Source organism: Fonsecaea nubica (assembly GCF_001646965.1).
Source record: "Fonsecaea nubica strain CBS 269.64 chromosome Unknown Scaff55, whole genome shotgun sequence".
NCBI classification, from domain to species: Eukaryota; Fungi; Ascomycota; class Eurotiomycetes; order Chaetothyriales; family Herpotrichiellaceae; genus Fonsecaea; species Fonsecaea nubica.
This window is the reverse complement of record NW_019173728.1, coordinates 1-15429: the sequence shown is the minus strand read 5'-3', so window position 1 is coordinate 15429 and position 15429 is coordinate 1. Positions and strand designations below refer to the sequence as shown.

Below are 15429 nucleotides of genomic sequence, written 5' to 3'. Positions count from 1 at the left end.
TACTCGTCCGCTTGTTCGTCCGTGTCCCTGTCTCCTGGTGGAATGACCTGATGCTGCATCTTAAGTCGTGATATTCTAACACAGCAACTGACAACTGTGAGTAGTACTCCGGTCTTGCGGGAGGTCCCACATTTTGGATCCGGATCAGTCCTGCACAAGTACATGGACCTTCTCAAAGAGACAAACACCGGAAAGTATATGGTCTACCAGTTGTCAGTGACTCAGTGTTGAATAACAAAGACTAAGGTTTGGTGTGCGGCACTCATCGTTCCAAATCCAGATCCATTCGAGAATTACAACAAAGGTGACATCAGTCCTTCTCAAGTCAGACACAATCCCAAAAGACCTTTAATCATGAGTGTGGATGTCGATGCGCTTTCCGCCGCTGGGGCTGTGGCAGTAGACAGTCGAGAGAAGGAACCGATCGCCAATGGCATCGACCATGTCGACAAGACTCTCGGGGATGGGATTTCAAAGCACGAGCAGCAGAAGCCGACGAATTGGGTGGATATACGAGACGAATTCTTGGGCAAGCCACATGTTCGATTGAGAGTCATAACAATCGGCGCGGGTTTCAGTGGTGAGTGTGGGGAACTATTTCGACTCCTAGCAGCCGTGGCCGACGAGCCACAAGTCATCATACTGAATTTTTCTCCCTGTCAGGGTTGACAATGGCGAACAAGATTCAACGGACCCATAAGCTGGACGATATCATTGAGCATGTGATATACGAGAAGAATGTGAGGAAAAGAGCCCACGAACGGTCAAGACTCAATGCGTTGCTGACTGTTTGAGAGCCCGAGATAGGTGGAACTTGGTACGAGAACAGATATCCCGGGGTACGTCTGTCGAATTCTCTAGGTCAAGGACCATAAGCCTTTGTGATCAAGGTACTGACAATTCGACTACCTAGGTGATGTGCGACGTTCCGGCTGTATGTTCTGGTGATCACTCTGGAGCCATCTCGGACACTTTGCTCATTCAAAATTTCTATTAGCATATATATACCTTTGTCGATATTCCCAACCCGGAATGGAGCCATTAGTGAGTTTCTTTTGGTTTCAATCCATACCAAGTACACCAAAGTCCCGAGTCCTGACATCAGACCAGCTATGCCACCGGCCCAGAGATCCATGAATACCTCAAGAAAGTCACCAGAGAGTACAATCTCGATCGGGACGTCCAGGTCAATTCCGAGGTCAAATCGGCCATCTGGGACGAAGACGGCGGGATCTGGAAGATCCAGGTCTTGAAAGGAACAGAATTAGTGCATGACTGGTGTCATGTGCTTCTCAATGGTTCAGGAGTCCTCAAGTATGTGGCCATTCATTTTTCCACACATTTTCATTTCCCCCGAGCATTGTCGAGAATTTTTGGCAGCACTTTTGAAATTGACTATTTTCGGTTCTAGTCACTGGTCATGGCCCTCAATTCCTGGTCTCGACAAATTCAAAGGACATCTGTGTCACTCCGCCAACTGGCGCGATGATTTTGACTTCTCCGGGAAGCGCGTTGCTGTCGTTGGCAACGGTTCCTCAGGGATCCAGATTGTGCCAGAAATGCAAAAGGTTGCGAGCAAGATGGTGAATTTCATTCGATCCAAAGCTGTAAGATTTTTGTCCCACCCGAAATTTCCCAATCTGTCATGTTGAGGCTGGGATGTGTTCGAGTGTGAGAACTGATCTAGAATCCTAGTGGATCTCGGCCCCCTTTGCCGATGACTTCTCGAAAGATCCTGGTGGAAATCCCGCATGTAAGATTTCCGATATATCTTTTGGGGACCGAAATATCGATCTTGGACTAATGAACATGCTCGCAGATACAACCGAAGAGCAAGCAAGATTCCGGTTGCATCCCGAAGAGCTGAAGGACCTGCGACAGAAGCTCGTCCATGTGCAGAACACATTCTACTCGGCAGTGAGTTTCTCAGTGGCTTGCCACAATCCAAGTCGAGGCCCCCCCAAAAGCTGATCAAGGCATATTTTCATCTAGCTCATCGAAGGAGCTCCAACAAATCTCGAAGCCATGAAAGGTGTCAAGGCTCTCATGTACGAGCGACTGGGAGGTGATGAAAAGTTGATCGAAAAGCTGGTGCCAAATTGGTCGCTTGGTTGTAAGTGGCCGCAGTTGATTTCTTGAATGGAAACAAAAACCCAATCCCCAATGCCCAGTCGATATTACGGTGACCACTGGCTGATGAGTTATACAACACGCAGGTCGGCGTCTAACCCCCGGCACGGGATATCTCGAGTGCTTGAAGCAAGACAACGCCGAGCTTGTCGACGACGCGATCGTCGAGATTACCGAGACCGGTATCCGTACAGCGGACGGTAAACATCGCGAATTCGATGCAATCGTCATGGCCACGGGCTTTGACGTCTCCTTCAGGCCGAGGTGGCAGCAACTCGGGCGTAAGGGGCGGTCCCTCGCCGACGAGTGGAAGGACGAGCCTACCAGCTACTTCTCCCTCGCTACCAACGGCCAGCCCAACTATTTCATGTTCATGGGCCCTGCGGGACCAGTGGGACACGGGAGCCTGACGTCGGCGATTGACTGGACGGCGGACTATGTGCTGAAGTGGCTGGTCAAAATGACCCGGGAAGATATCAGATCGTTCGAGGTCAAGGCGCAAGTCCAGAATGATTGGAACGTTTGGGGTGATGAACTCATGAAGCGGACTGTCTGGTCCAGTGGATGCAGGTGAGTGCAAAGTTAAGCCAAAGGCAAAAGCACAAGCTTTATGCTTTTCCCTCGGGCGGTTTTTTCTGGAACATCCAGGTTTAGTCCCCCTTCGGACTTTGAACTAATTTGCTGCCTTTTCAGGAGTTGGTACAAGAACGGAAAAGTCGATGGCAGAGTGACGGCCTTATACCCTGGAAGTATCCTGCATTATGTGAGTGGCTTGCCTTATTGACCGAGATTGACGGTGGATTGACAACCCTTTTAGAAAGACATGGTGGAACATATTCGTGGAGAAGATTTTGATATCGACTACCGGAGCAAGGTAAGGGATTTTCGTTCATTGCTTATGTACATTGAGACTATGGAGTTATCTAATGTGCGGTCTTCGCAGAATCGCTGGAGATTTCTGGGTAATGGCTTTACGCAGCTGGAGGTCGAGAATGGAGATTTAGGATACTATGTCCCCTGCTAGAAGGCCGACACTAGATAGTGAATGTCTTTCTGGGTTTCTAGTTAGACAGATCACCCACACGCTTTCGGAGATGTAATAAAGAGAGAATCGAGACAAAAATTCAACATCTTAACTTTCCATCATGTAAGGAAGGACATCGTGAGGCAGTCCAAAGTCCAGTGGCAGCACGCTGAGAAGATCTTGATCGCAGAATTCGGGCACATTGAGAAACTGGTGGTGGAGTGGCATGTCCGCGAGCACTCCCGCATCTAACATGTTTGCCGATGGACTTGATACCCTTTGATCTTGGTAATTGTTCAGAGAGGCCTGTTCGTGCTGAGACTCTCGGTGGATGCCCTGCCCGGCGCGGATTGTAGTTGCTTGCTGGGTCGGACCCGAACCACTCTGATACGGATCGCCCAGGGCCGGTTGGGGGACCTGTGTCTGACTTCTCTTCTCCATGTTCTTGAATATCGTTTCAAACAATTTCATGATCCAGTCACACGCCGGCCACGTCTTTGCAACCTCGGCACAGGCGAGTAGCAAAAGACGTGCCTTGTGTTCGGCAAGCTTTCGATGCATGCTGTCCGGACTTCGCGCCATGAGCACATACATGGTCAGCGCCGAGAACAGAGTTGGGCATCTGCTTTGTCTCAGTCATCGTAAAACCTGGAACAAAGGGGGTGGGAGCGTTGAAGGCCTTACATTTGCAATTGCGACTTACGAAGCAGACCCAATGCGAGGAAATCATCAGCAATGGCAGTTATCCTCCTCGTGGCAGTGTATGCTGGCGACTGGAGCAGTTTCTTGTCGACCACGATTTTGCTGTTCTCAGGGCGATGTAGCAGGATGAGGTGATGACTACACGATGGAGTCAGCATGAGGGACTTTACCAGCGGTAGATAGAAGTCTGAAGCTTGACGGACTTGTAACTCAAATCCAGCATCTTGGGCCAGAAGCCACCGTCCTCTTCCCCATCACCATCCTGCAGTTCCGGGGATAACTGCTGTCGCCACTCCAGTAACTGAAAGCCGAGCTCTTCACAGCTCAGTCTCTGTCTTGATGGGCCTGTGGAAAATTTTGCCAGTGTGATTGCACCAACTACCGCTCGTTAGCTCTCGGTCTCAACTTCTTCAATTCGCACACCGGTCGGACACCTACAAATGACTGAGAGCTTGCTCATTGCGATCGCGAAGAGGATATGGACCCTGCTACTCCGTCCATAAAGTGTTGAGAGTGTTGGGTTCTGCGCAATATCATCTTCAAAATCCGACTCATCGAGGGGTTCGACGTCGTTATCATCATCTCGAATGCGCATGGGGCGGCCAATGTTGCCAGAACAGTGGCGGTCTCGGACCTGCTACCATTAGATGAAGACCTGCCACTGAGTGATAGGAATTCTCACGTAGAGCGACCACCAAATTCGTTTCCACAGCCTGCGGTCTCGAGGCGTCAATGTAGAATCTTTGGTTCTGGTGTGGTGTGTTAGTCTCTCAAACACCTGATGATCAGAGCCGTGGAATGCTTACGTTCTGTGCATTCCTTTGCCTTGGGCGTTGCCGATAGCTATCGAAAGCCAATAGAACATATCCTTTTCGTCCGTGGCACCCTTCCACAAGAAACTTAGGAGGAAGGTAGCCTGAACCAGTGTCACCTTGTTGGTTTCGTAATCTGCGTCATGAAGAGCTTTGGCACGTTTGAGGAAGACTTTGCGAGCTGCGTTTCGGCTCTCAAATCCGGATTCGGCAATCACATCTTCCTCGCACATCGTGCTCGAAACCGCGTAGATGGAGTGCAATATGAGAAGTGACAACTGATTCGACTCGTATAGCTGTGCAAAATGCTCTCGATCGAAGATGGGAAATGCCGGATAGACGCATTCGAAGAAGGTCTGGATCAGCTTGTCGGAAACTCGTCGCTCGGGCAGCACGAAGGCTCCTCTGATATTGAGGACTTCCATCTCCTCCGCATCCAGTCTGGTGTCGTAGCCGAAATTGTCAGGCTTATCGCCGACGGTCGCTGGCAGGGGGACCTGGAGGGAAGACGGAGAGCTGCCACTGATATCGGATGCTGCGTCTGCATTTATCACCTTTTGAACAACGTATGTCAAAAGCCACGATTCTCCCAGATATATGCTTTGAAATCCTTGGATGTGGCGGGTTTCCGGAGGCGACAGGCACTGCTCACTCAGCCGTGCGTAGAGGTTCTCGGAGCCTTCTTTAGAAGGGCCTTCATTTCCTGCCAATGGTTGTGAAGGCGCGGCATCGGAGCCAAAATCGAGTGGCTCGATCCTCAACGATACTCCATCAACTGACTTGTTGAAGTCGAATGTGGAATCTGGCAGTCGTTGAGGAATCGGAGGTTGCACGCTCTGAGCGGTCGTGGCGGCTTTCGAAGCATCATGATCTGGCTGAAGACGGAAGCCCACCGAACGAGCCTGTGTGCTCTTGGTCCGTGGCCGTATATATCTGTCGTTGTCCCTATCAGTTCAAATGTCGCGGGCGCAGGGGACGAGGTGGATGAGGTAGAAGAGTACCTACCGGCCTCTTTTCGATTCAATCAACTGGCACGAGACTTGTGCAGCGGCGCAATTCGAACATGGTTGAGAGTCATATGCATTGCAACGAATGCGCCGGGCATGACAAAGGACACAGGCAACTCGTCCTCCACGGTGAGGTTGATTCGCTTGTGATTGTGGTTGTGGTTGTGTTGGAGGTGCCTGCTTACCCGTGGAGGCACCGTCCATTTGGCATTACTTGTGGCCGCGAGTATCTAGGTCTAGGATTCTCGAATTGTGGACGGATCAGATCAAAGGCCACGGAGACAAGACAGAAAGCAAAGACGAGATATTATTTTTTGCGACTCCGATACCAAGCACCAGGTAGATGCATGGAGGCACTGAGGAGGACTGATAGGGTCCAGCACCCCGCAAACCTATGGGTGCCACCTGGGTGCCACCCCGCGTGCCTAAGCTTACCTAATAAATCAAGAGGAGTGGCTCTGGGTGGCTCGCTTGTTGGGGAATTGGCCAGGGAGTGAGGAGAGGGACTCCGGGGGACCTTGTACATAACTAGAGTAGTTGGTGCCTGGCACCACATGCAGCAGGGGTCACATGGTGCAGAATGCCCCGTCCTGGTCCCAACTGAGGTATGTACCGAGTACCTCCCTTGCTCCCTTAATCTCTCACGTTCACGCTCTTCACAATGGCAAGACAAGCATCCCAGGCTTAAGGCAACTTGTTTAGACTACAATTTTGCCCCGGTCCTTTATGCGTCTCTCCGGGCAGTCTATCTGAGTTTGATTGAAACTCCCAGATATGAGCTCGTTATCCTCTCACGAGAGGCGACCGCTGGACCAAGATTGCATCTCTTGTGGCGTCCCAGTGACCAGTCGACCCGGCGCTGCAGAGAACCGCCCGCTGTGGGTGATGTGCACTGTGGGCTAGTCCAGATCCAGGCACTCAAGACGCCGTCTTGGCGCACTCTCTTTGGCGTGCCCTGCATGGTGGGAACTTGGAAGCTGAGGCCCGGAGACAGCGAAACCACTCGTGCCACTTTTCGGGATCAGTTACGTTGGCCATACGACTCGACCTAGTCTTTGTGGTATCGCTCACGGTCATGGTCACGTTGTGCGCAGACTCCACCGAAGGCTGGCCCAGCGAGGACGTCGATCAACTGACAATGGCGCGCGTTTACAGACGCAAGGGCTGCGACTTTACTTTCAATGGCCAGGAACACATCAACAATATATACATCACAGGTGAATAGTTGCTCAAGGACTCTACACACGTCGTCGCTTACTCCGAGGTGCTTAGCAAGTCCCAACCCCTGATCCTGTTCTTTCCTTGCACTCAGCAAGCAGAACCACAAAACATGAACCCTACCCCCCGTAACTCCAAGGTTGAGGAGACCATCGCTCAGATTAATCGGAACCTTGAAACACTCCCAGACAGGTATGGTTGGCCTCGACAGAGTGTGAATGGGTATCGTATTCAGGAGCAGCTATCTGGCACAGAACGACCCATACGAATTATTCATGTCGGAGCAGGCGCATCGGGGATATGCTTCTCGAAATTTGCGGCCGAATTGCTGCACAACGCGAAATGGGTATGCTATGATAAAAATGCCGATATTGGGGGTACGTGGCTGGAGAACAGGTGAGCTGGCGATGTAGGACTCCAGAGGAAAAAATAAGCGCCGTCGAACTGATGTGGTTGGGATGCAGATATCCAGGATGTGCCTGCGACATCCCTTCCGTGAACTATCAGGTATTAATCCCCCTGAGTCTTGCTGGCGCGGCGTTATTCCCATCTTAACCCATCACAGTTTACCTGGGCCCGAAAACCTGACTGGTCACACTTCTACTCATACTCGGAAGAAATTTGGCAATATTTTGCCGACGTTGTCGAGCGGTTCCAGCTACGCAAGTACATGAAATTAAATCACGAGATCATCGATGCTACCTGGGACGAGGACCTTGGGGTATGGAATGTGCAGGTCAAAAATCTCATAACAAATGAGGTGTTTGTGGATCAAGCCGAAATCCTCATCAATGGCGGAGGAGTACTGAAGTAAAGAGCACCCAAACCTGGACATTGGTCAGAGGTACTAGAGACTAACCAGTGCGCACAGCAATTGGAAGTGGCCAGAAATTCAAGGACTGCACGACTTCGAAGGCGTACTTTGTCATACAGCAAACTACCCTGTGAACACCACTTTGGACAATAAACAGGTTGCAGTCATCGGCGTTGGAAGCAGCGGCATTCAGGTCACAGCAAACATTGCGTCCAAGGTCAAAAAGCTATATACCTGGGTACGGTCACCAACATGGATCACTGCCGGATTCGCTCAAAAGTATGCTGGACCGAATGGCGACAACTTCAAATGTGGGCATCTATAATCTTGCAGGCGTGAACAGTTCATCACCAACGGGGCTGATGGGATTGCAGACACCGAAAAACAAAAAAGAGACTTCGCCGAGAACTTTCCGGAATATGTGGCATACACTAAAGCCATTGAAGACGAACTCAATCAGCGATTCAAGTTCATTCTAGCAGGTACACCTGAAGCGCAAGAGGCCAAGGAGGTATGGCATTTGAATCCCCCGATATTCCAGATATAGGCAGTGATGGGCATTTCGGCTGACGCACTCTCTGAAATTTCATCCAGTTTTCCACACAACAAATGCATGAGAAGCTGAATGGTCGTAAGGATCTGATTGACACGATTGTCCCCACAACCTTTGGGGTAGGTTGTCGGCGACCCACGGTAAGAATCAAGAATCGTCCTCCTCTGGAAAAGTGTTTCCTCTGCTCATGACCAAGTACAGCCAGGAAACGGATTTTTGGAAGCCCTGACCCTTCCACATGTCACGACTTTCAGCAAAGAGATGAAAAGAGTCACCTCGAAAGGGTTTATCGATCACGATGGACAGGAACATGAAGTCGATGTTATCATCTGTGCCACGGGGTGTGTCTCTTTGGGCCCGGTTTTGTTTTTGAGCTCATGAACAGCGTACTGAAATGTCGTCGTATGACAGGTTCAATACATCATGGGTGCCTCGATTTCCCATCGTGGCCAGAGGTAAGAATGTCCAAGACATTCAGAAGGAGAAGCCGATATCGTACTTGTCGATCGGGATTCCTGAAAGTAAGCACTAAGCCCCAGATCGTTGCTTGATGGTTCCGACAAGGGGGAGCCACTGTGTTCTGACTTTGAAGCTAAATAGTCCCCAACTACTGGACCGTCACCGGTGCCTACGGCCCCCTGGGCCACGGGTCATTTCTGCCCATCATCGAACTACTCATGCGTCATTTCATACAAGTGATCAAGAAGATGCAAACGGAAAACATCACGGCGATGGCCCCACGACGAGCCGTGTGCGACGCGTTCATAGAGCATGCGGATCTGTACCTCCAGCGCACGGCCTGGGCGTCGGGATGTCGCAGCTGGTTCAAACAGGGCAAGGAGGACGGACCCTTGGCCATGTGGCCCGGCTCGAGGCTTCTCTACTTTGAGTTGCTGGCTCAGCCGCGCTACGAGGACTACGACATCAAGTATCAGAGCGGCAATCCCTTTGGCTTCTTGGGCAATGGTTTTACAACCCGAGAGTATGATGGCAGAGACATCTCTTACTATCTGGGCACCAGGGACGCTCCGGGGGCCTTGATTTCTGCGACGATGAACAACGCCCCCGTTCGATCCGCCGAAGATGGACCAGCTGCCTAGTATCAAGGCCAATGGCGTGATCAACGGCGAAGTTTACCATGTCCAGGAGATGGTTCATGTGAATGGGTCATTGATCAGTACAGTCTAGATAGATGAGCTCGAATTGCTTTTCTCCGAATCAAGGCAAAGGAATGTATCTCATATTTTAGACCATTAGCATGAAAAATATTCTTTATTGGTCTTTCTTCTTTCACCTGTGTCCATTGGGCTTCCTTTGCATTGAAATTTCTAGATCAGGACGTGTTCCATTCCCAACAAAATATTTCATCCCCGTGTCTTTTTGTCCAGAAGTCCAAGGAAAGAGACTCTCATTCCCAGCCACATTTCACAGTGCCGACAAGTGGCCATAGCATATCGTATATAGGATATAGTCAATAGACAAGGGACTCGATAAATTCCGTAGTCCACTGGTTTGACCATTTTCCCTTTCGGCTCTCTCTCTCTCGTCAACTGAAATACATCCCGCCGTCTACCAAGAGACTTTGGCCCGTGATGTTCCTCGATTTTTCACTGGCCAGGAAACTGACCGTCAAAGCGATATCCTCCGGCGTCAATCTCTGCTTGAGCGCCATGCGCGTCTGCACTGCGTGGTCATAAGTCGACCCCAGCGGTACGCCCGTGTTCTTAGAGACGCTGGCATCGATCTCGGTCCACATATCCGTCTCCACAGGGCCAGGACAGTACGCGTTGACATTGATGCCGTGCTGCGCGAGCTCCAGGGCCGCGACCTGCGTAAGGCCCCTGACAGCCCATTTGCTCGCCGAGTACGCCACGCCCGACACGGACGGGCGATAGCTGGCGTTCGAACAGGCGCCGATGATTTTGCCGCCTTTGCCCTGCTTGATCATCTGCTGCCCTGCTTCGCGGTAGCATAGGAACACACCCTTCGCGTTGACGGCCATCACGTTGTCCCACTCCGAGGTGGTCTGGTCAAAGAGCTTGTTTGGCTTGACGATCCCGGCGTTGGCGACGAGGACGTTCAGTTCGCCGAACTCGCGGACCGTGGATGCCACCATGGCCTTGACTTCGGTCTCGTTGCTCACGTCGGTGAGGAGGCACAGGGCTCTACGGCCTGTTTTCTGCTCGATTTGCGCTTTGACTTGTTCGAGGTCGCGAGACCGCGCGGGCATGTCGGCAAGGGCGATGTTGAATCCGTCAGCTGCCAGTTGCACGGAGATGGCTCTGCCGATTCCCCCGGCGGCCCCTGTTACTATTGCTACCGACATATTGACTTTTCTCCCTCTCTTTCTCTCTGGTCGAAGGCTGAGTTGTGTTGATATCACAACCGTTGCCGGGGTTGTCACTGTGACATTGAATTAGTAAGCGTACAAGGACCTTTGGACTATGCAGGAAATATCGTATGATGAATCGTCAATTCACGAGAAAACGTCGGGAGCGCCTCTGGTATCAAAACAAGTCGTCCTAGGTGTCCAAGAAATTCGGGGCGGTCACGGCCACGGCCACTCCACACAAACCCTGTTTTGAGTCACTCGCCGTTTCGTCTGCCTTTTTTCTCCAGGTGGATATGACTATGGACGCCTGTCGCAGCAGCATCATTCTAGTCGGCTTGTTACCTCTGGTAGTAGACGATGAGAATCCCGCCAAGATGCCGGAGGGCTGGAGCTGGTTATTGGCCGAAACTGACCTCTACTGACCTATCTGTGGCAGTAGGGTGGGCTATTCCAATTCGACATGTGGATGACTGATACATACTCTCCTCGGTCAAGTTGGCCCACGCGTGTGCTTGATTCTTGGACTTGATGCCGGGGCTAGACCTGGCTCAAGCTTTGAGGCTCTCGCCGCCTGGAATCTCTGTCTCTATTCACGTGCACCGAGCTACTCTCCTTCTGTGCTTTGAAAGAATTGTTTCTCGACCTTCTCTTTATCCCTGGGCACCACCTCTGTAGCTTATGTCTTCAGCCATGGCTGCGGTACCAGCATACAAGCCACCGCCAGGCCTACGAACAAGGCTACACGACTTTAGGGATCATCTCAGTAGGAGATACAAGGTCAAGTTAGGTAAGTTTGCAAGTCCAACAAAATCGGCTCTGCAGGCTTGCAGAAGATAATGCCCCAAGTTTTCATGGTGTTAGCACTGGCTTACGAGACATGGCACAGCTAGCTATGTGGACCTGCACAAGTTTTCCATCACTCGTATGAGCGATTTCTGGACGAGTTTCTGGGACTACTTCGAGGTTATCGGATCAGACAAGCCGGCGCAGGTAAGGTAGCTTCGAGACTTGGACATCCTTGCTAGTTTGACCGGCCACTCACATGGAATACATGGTTGTTGGTAGGCGATTGATGAAAACGCGCGCATCGATGAATTTCCAGCGTTCTTCCAAGGGGCGAAGATCAATTTCGCCGAGAACGTACTTGGCAGGAAACAAACTGGCACCGCGATCATCAACATGCGAGAAGACAACATGTGGAACCCGGAGATCTACACGTGGCAAGACTTGGAAGAGCTGGTGAAGAAGTACGCTGATGCTCTGAAAGCATCTGGACTACAACCGGGGGAGGTTGTCACAGGTGCGTAAACCCGGAACCCATTTCTGAATTGCTATTGTACCTTAGCTAACCACCGTTGAAACTTTGGAGCAGTTGTGGGTGGAAACAACGTACGATCTCTGGCTCTGCTTTTGGCGACTGGGGCACTCGGGGCACTCTTTTCTTCGTTTGCGACCGACATTGGTGACAAGGCACTCGAGGATCGTCTCAAAGTCCTCGAGCCCCGGATTTTGATTGCTGAGACGGTATATTCATACAATGGGAAGAGGATCGACATCAGCGGCAAGATCGCAAACGCTGCCAGGACAGTTCGATTGATGAACAGAAACTGCGAGCTTATCGTAGTAGACGACGAAGGATCGACATCATCATCCTTAACATCAAGTACTGCGTGGTACGTGAGCAGCGTCACCCCGTCAATTGACAGTTGAAAGTACCATTTCGAGGACCAAGCTCGCTGACTTCCAAGTTCAAAGCATCACCTTCGATACTTTTCTTGGTCGTGCGACAGGAGCAAGAACAGCCAGACTCGAGTTTAAACAAGTCGAGTTTTCCACTCCCTTCATCGTCATGTTCTCTTCAGGAACCACGGGAGCTCCCAAAGGCATCGTCCATTCCCATGGTGTACGGATCCCCCCCTTGACATAAACAGAATTCGCCTTGTTAAAGGTGGTGACATGTGTTGAACTGGCATCTAGGGTTTGGTCCTGAACGGACTAAAAGAACACGTCCTCCACCACAACTTGGGGCCAGACGATATGCATTTTCACTATAGTGGAGTGAGGTTATAGCCTTGTACCCTTCAGCATGGTAGCCTCTCTGACAATCTTCATCAACCAGATCGGCTGGACTCTTTGGAACATTTCACTCGGAGCTCTACTGGCTGGCTCAAAGATGGTATTGTACGACGGCAGCCCGTTCTTTCCCAGCGCTGAGGGCTTTTTGAAGGCCCTCTTCTCTCACAAGTAAGTTTCACACAGTCAACACACTAGAGCGACCGGAACAAACTCGAAACTGGAATTGAAATTGACTGATGACCGGCATCCACGGGTACAGGGTGACATCCTTTGGCGCTGGCCCGAGATACTTTTCAGAACTGCAGAAACTCGGCTTAACACCCAGTATGTCATACAAAGCTCTCAAAGCGCTTGACTGGAGAGGGGGCACAACCTGGTAATATCAGACTGACCGAGACAGGATCCTTCACTTCTCACCTCCACACGGTCATATCAACCGGCGCCCTCCTCCCGGTTCCCCTTGCAGAATGGCTGGTCGAAGCCTTCGGTCCGATCTGTCAGATCAACATGTCCGGGGGTACTGAACTCTGCGGATCTTTTGTTAACGGCACCCCTGCCTTGCCATCGTATCCGGGTCAATGCTCAACTAAAGCCCTGGGATGCGACGTTGCAGTTTTCGGGCCCGATGGAACGGAAGTGGAAGATGGACAGAGCGGAGAGTTGGTCTGTCGCCGACCGTTTCCTAATATGCCAGTCATGCTCTTGAAAGATCCTGGCCGGAAGAGATACTTCGACGCTTATTTTGCGGGATACCCTCGTGAGAATGCCTCGATTCTCTTCTCATCTTTGATCCTCCCCAGCCCTTTTTTTTGTCACTATTTGTCAAGCTAACTGCTAACGAGTTGTACTTGAAAATACAGATGTTTGGACCCACGGTGATTTTGCAAAGGTCGATCCTGAGACTGGAGGCATTTACATCCTTGGACGATCGTGAGGTTTTCTATGAGTACAAGCAAAACTCACTCGCTGACAACGTGACCACAGCGACGGCGTGCTGAATCCTTCCGGCGTACGCTTTGGCAGCTCCGACATCTACAACATCCTCCTCACGCCTCGATTCTTGCCGTCCATCTCCGACGCATGTGTCGTCGGCCAACAGAGAAGCCTCGCCCCATACTTTGACTCTGTCGAACGCGTGGTGCTCTTCGTCAAGTGCACACCGTCGTACCAGCATTGCACACATCATCCCTGGATCCTGGATCCCGACCTAGAACACGCGATCCGGGCGCAGATATCGCGGGATCTCAGCAGGAGACATGTTCCGACCTTCATCTTCCGGGTCCCCGAGGTGCCGTACAATGCGAATGGCAAGAAATTGGAGATCCAGGTCAAGGCTATAGTGTCTGGTGGAAGGGATGCTTTTGAAAAACTCAAGGCGACAGAGGAGGAGCGCAAGACGTTGGCTTGGTTTTTGCCCTTCTATCACATTGAGGATGTGGTGAAAGGGACTGAAAGACCGGTGGTGAAGTTATAGCGAGGGGAGAGAGCGGGAAGAGAAGAGAAGCGAATAGAGTGTGATTATGGATTCATTGAGTGGGCTTACTGTAGCAGGTTACTATATACTGCTAGAAGCTATTCCAGGTATATATGAATTGTTATGGAATGTTAACAGCCTACAGGAGGACTTGTCACATATGGCACCGTGTACCTTGGTGACACCTAGACTCGACCATATCTAATGTCCATGATTCAATTTCAACTGGTACTCAAAGCGACCTCCTTCGAAACCTCCAATTCCTTCCCTCTCGCCTCATGGCTCCTAACCGCTCTATCATAACAATCCGCCCCGAGCGGCAACCTCAAAACATCACCACCACCATCACCACCGTTGCTCAACCTCTCACCCAACCCAACTCCCATGACGACCTCAAAGATCCTCTGCGCCGCCATCATCGGATCCCCAAAATTGTCCGGATCCACACTCTCAAACACCCCCAACGTCTTACCCACGGGCTGTTCGTCCCCTTGATACGCCGCACTCGGCCGCACAATCTGCAACGCGTCCTTACTGAAGAAATTCGTCCGAAACGCACCCGGCTCGACGATCAGCACGCGGATCCCCAGCCCCGCAACCTCTTTGGAGAGACTGTCCGACCACGCCTCCAGCGCGCATTTGGCTGCCGAGTAGATGGCGCAGGTGGGGAGGGGGTCGAGGGCCGCGATGCTTGAGATATTGACGATCGTTGCTTTTGCCTTGTCTCCTCGACCACCACCACCACCACCGGCGGCAGCACGCTCACGCATCAGCGGCAACACAGCCTGTGTGGCCCTCACGGCACCCCAGAAATTCACCTCGAATTGCGCCTTGGCGCCGTCTTCGGGAATATCTTCCGCCGCGCCGAGGAGGGAGTATCCCGCATTGTTGACCAGGACATCGATCCCGTCGAACTCGGTCCACGCGCTCTGCACGAATGCGTCAATGGCCGGTTTCGACCAGGTCACGTCCAGAGTCAGCCAGCGGGCGTGGGGTTGCGCTGTGATTTCGCGCACGGCAGAGGGTGTTTTTGCGGGGTTGCGCGATGTGGCGATCACGTTGTGGCCTTGGCTGAGGATGTAGCGGGTGATGGCGAGGCCGAGGCCGGAGGAGGAGCCTGTGATGAGCCAGGTGGGCATTTTTTTGGGGTGGAATGTTTTCGCTTGATGTCGATTAATAGATACAGAGGCAACATGTACAAGGCTCAAAACTGTGTCTACCAAGGTTGGTGTGTTTGTGTGTGTGTGTGTGTGTGTGTGTGTGTGTGTGTGTGTGTGTGTGTGTGTG

At 51.6% G+C, this 15429-nt stretch overlaps 7 protein-coding genes across 7 annotated transcripts; 4 read left to right on the top strand and 3 right to left on the bottom strand.

Annotated features, from left to right (window-relative positions):
* Positions 1 to 354: 354 nt before the first annotated feature.
* On the top strand, positions 355 to 3154 carry AYO20_07653 (hypothetical protein; the record flags this gene model as incomplete). Its single annotated transcript, XM_022645938.1, has 14 exons — positions 355 to 580; positions 664 to 740; positions 798 to 839; positions 914 to 934; positions 998 to 1044; positions 1111 to 1314; positions 1412 to 1607; positions 1696 to 1753; positions 1820 to 1917; positions 1993 to 2113; positions 2217 to 2700; positions 2824 to 2893; positions 2948 to 3004; positions 3074 to 3154. 14 exons carry the CDS (start codon positions 355 to 357, stop codon positions 3152 to 3154), a joined length of 1782 nt encoding a protein of 593 aa, XP_022498028.1.
* A 108-nt stretch (positions 3155 to 3262) lies between these two features.
* AYO20_07652 (hypothetical protein) lies at positions 3263 to 5773 on the bottom strand (the record flags this gene model as incomplete). Its single annotated transcript, XM_022645937.1, has 7 exons — positions 3263 to 3776; positions 3839 to 3994; positions 4060 to 4201; positions 4295 to 4490; positions 4539 to 4605; positions 4663 to 5613; positions 5709 to 5773. The coding sequence occupies 7 exons, from the start codon at positions 5771 to 5773 to the stop codon at positions 3263 to 3265; spliced, it is 2091 nt and encodes a 696-aa protein (XP_022498027.1).
* A 1232-nt stretch (positions 5774 to 7005) lies between these two features.
* On the top strand, positions 7006 to 9360 carry AYO20_07651 (hypothetical protein; the record flags this gene model as incomplete). The annotated part of the gene is made up of 9 exons (XM_022645936.1): positions 7006 to 7289; positions 7358 to 7400; positions 7459 to 7703; positions 7756 to 7986; positions 8041 to 8218; positions 8302 to 8400; positions 8462 to 8601; positions 8672 to 8781; positions 8861 to 9360. The coding sequence occupies 9 exons, from the start codon at positions 7006 to 7008 to the stop codon at positions 9358 to 9360; spliced, it is 1830 nt and encodes a 609-aa protein (XP_022498026.1).
* Positions 9361 to 9806: 446 nt separating this feature from the next.
* On the bottom strand, positions 9807 to 10586 carry AYO20_07650 (hypothetical protein; the record flags this gene model as incomplete). The annotated part of the gene is made up of 1 exon (XM_022645935.1): positions 9807 to 10586. The coding sequence occupies one exon, from the start codon at positions 10584 to 10586 to the stop codon at positions 9807 to 9809; it is 780 nt and encodes a 259-aa protein (XP_022498025.1).
* A 696-nt stretch (positions 10587 to 11282) lies between these two features.
* AYO20_07649 (hypothetical protein) lies at positions 11283 to 12302 on the top strand (the record flags this gene model as incomplete). Its single annotated transcript, XM_022645934.1, has 4 exons — positions 11283 to 11379; positions 11479 to 11582; positions 11658 to 11892; positions 11965 to 12302. The coding sequence occupies 4 exons, from the start codon at positions 11283 to 11285 to the stop codon at positions 12300 to 12302; spliced, it is 774 nt and encodes a 257-aa protein (XP_022498024.1).
* Positions 12303 to 12678: 376 nt separating this feature from the next.
* Positions 12679 to 14142, top strand: AYO20_07648 (acetoacetate-CoA ligase; the record flags this gene model as incomplete). The annotated part of the gene is made up of 5 exons (XM_022645933.1): positions 12679 to 12836; positions 12928 to 12992; positions 13069 to 13425; positions 13529 to 13598; positions 13653 to 14142. 5 exons carry the CDS (start codon positions 12679 to 12681, stop codon positions 14140 to 14142), a joined length of 1140 nt encoding a protein of 379 aa, XP_022498023.1.
* A 221-nt stretch (positions 14143 to 14363) lies between these two features.
* On the bottom strand, positions 14364 to 15281 carry AYO20_07647 (hypothetical protein; the record flags this gene model as incomplete). The annotated part of the gene is made up of 1 exon (XM_022645932.1): positions 14364 to 15281. The coding sequence occupies one exon, from the start codon at positions 15279 to 15281 to the stop codon at positions 14364 to 14366; it is 918 nt and encodes a 305-aa protein (XP_022498022.1).
* Positions 15282 to 15429: the final 148 nt, after the last annotated feature.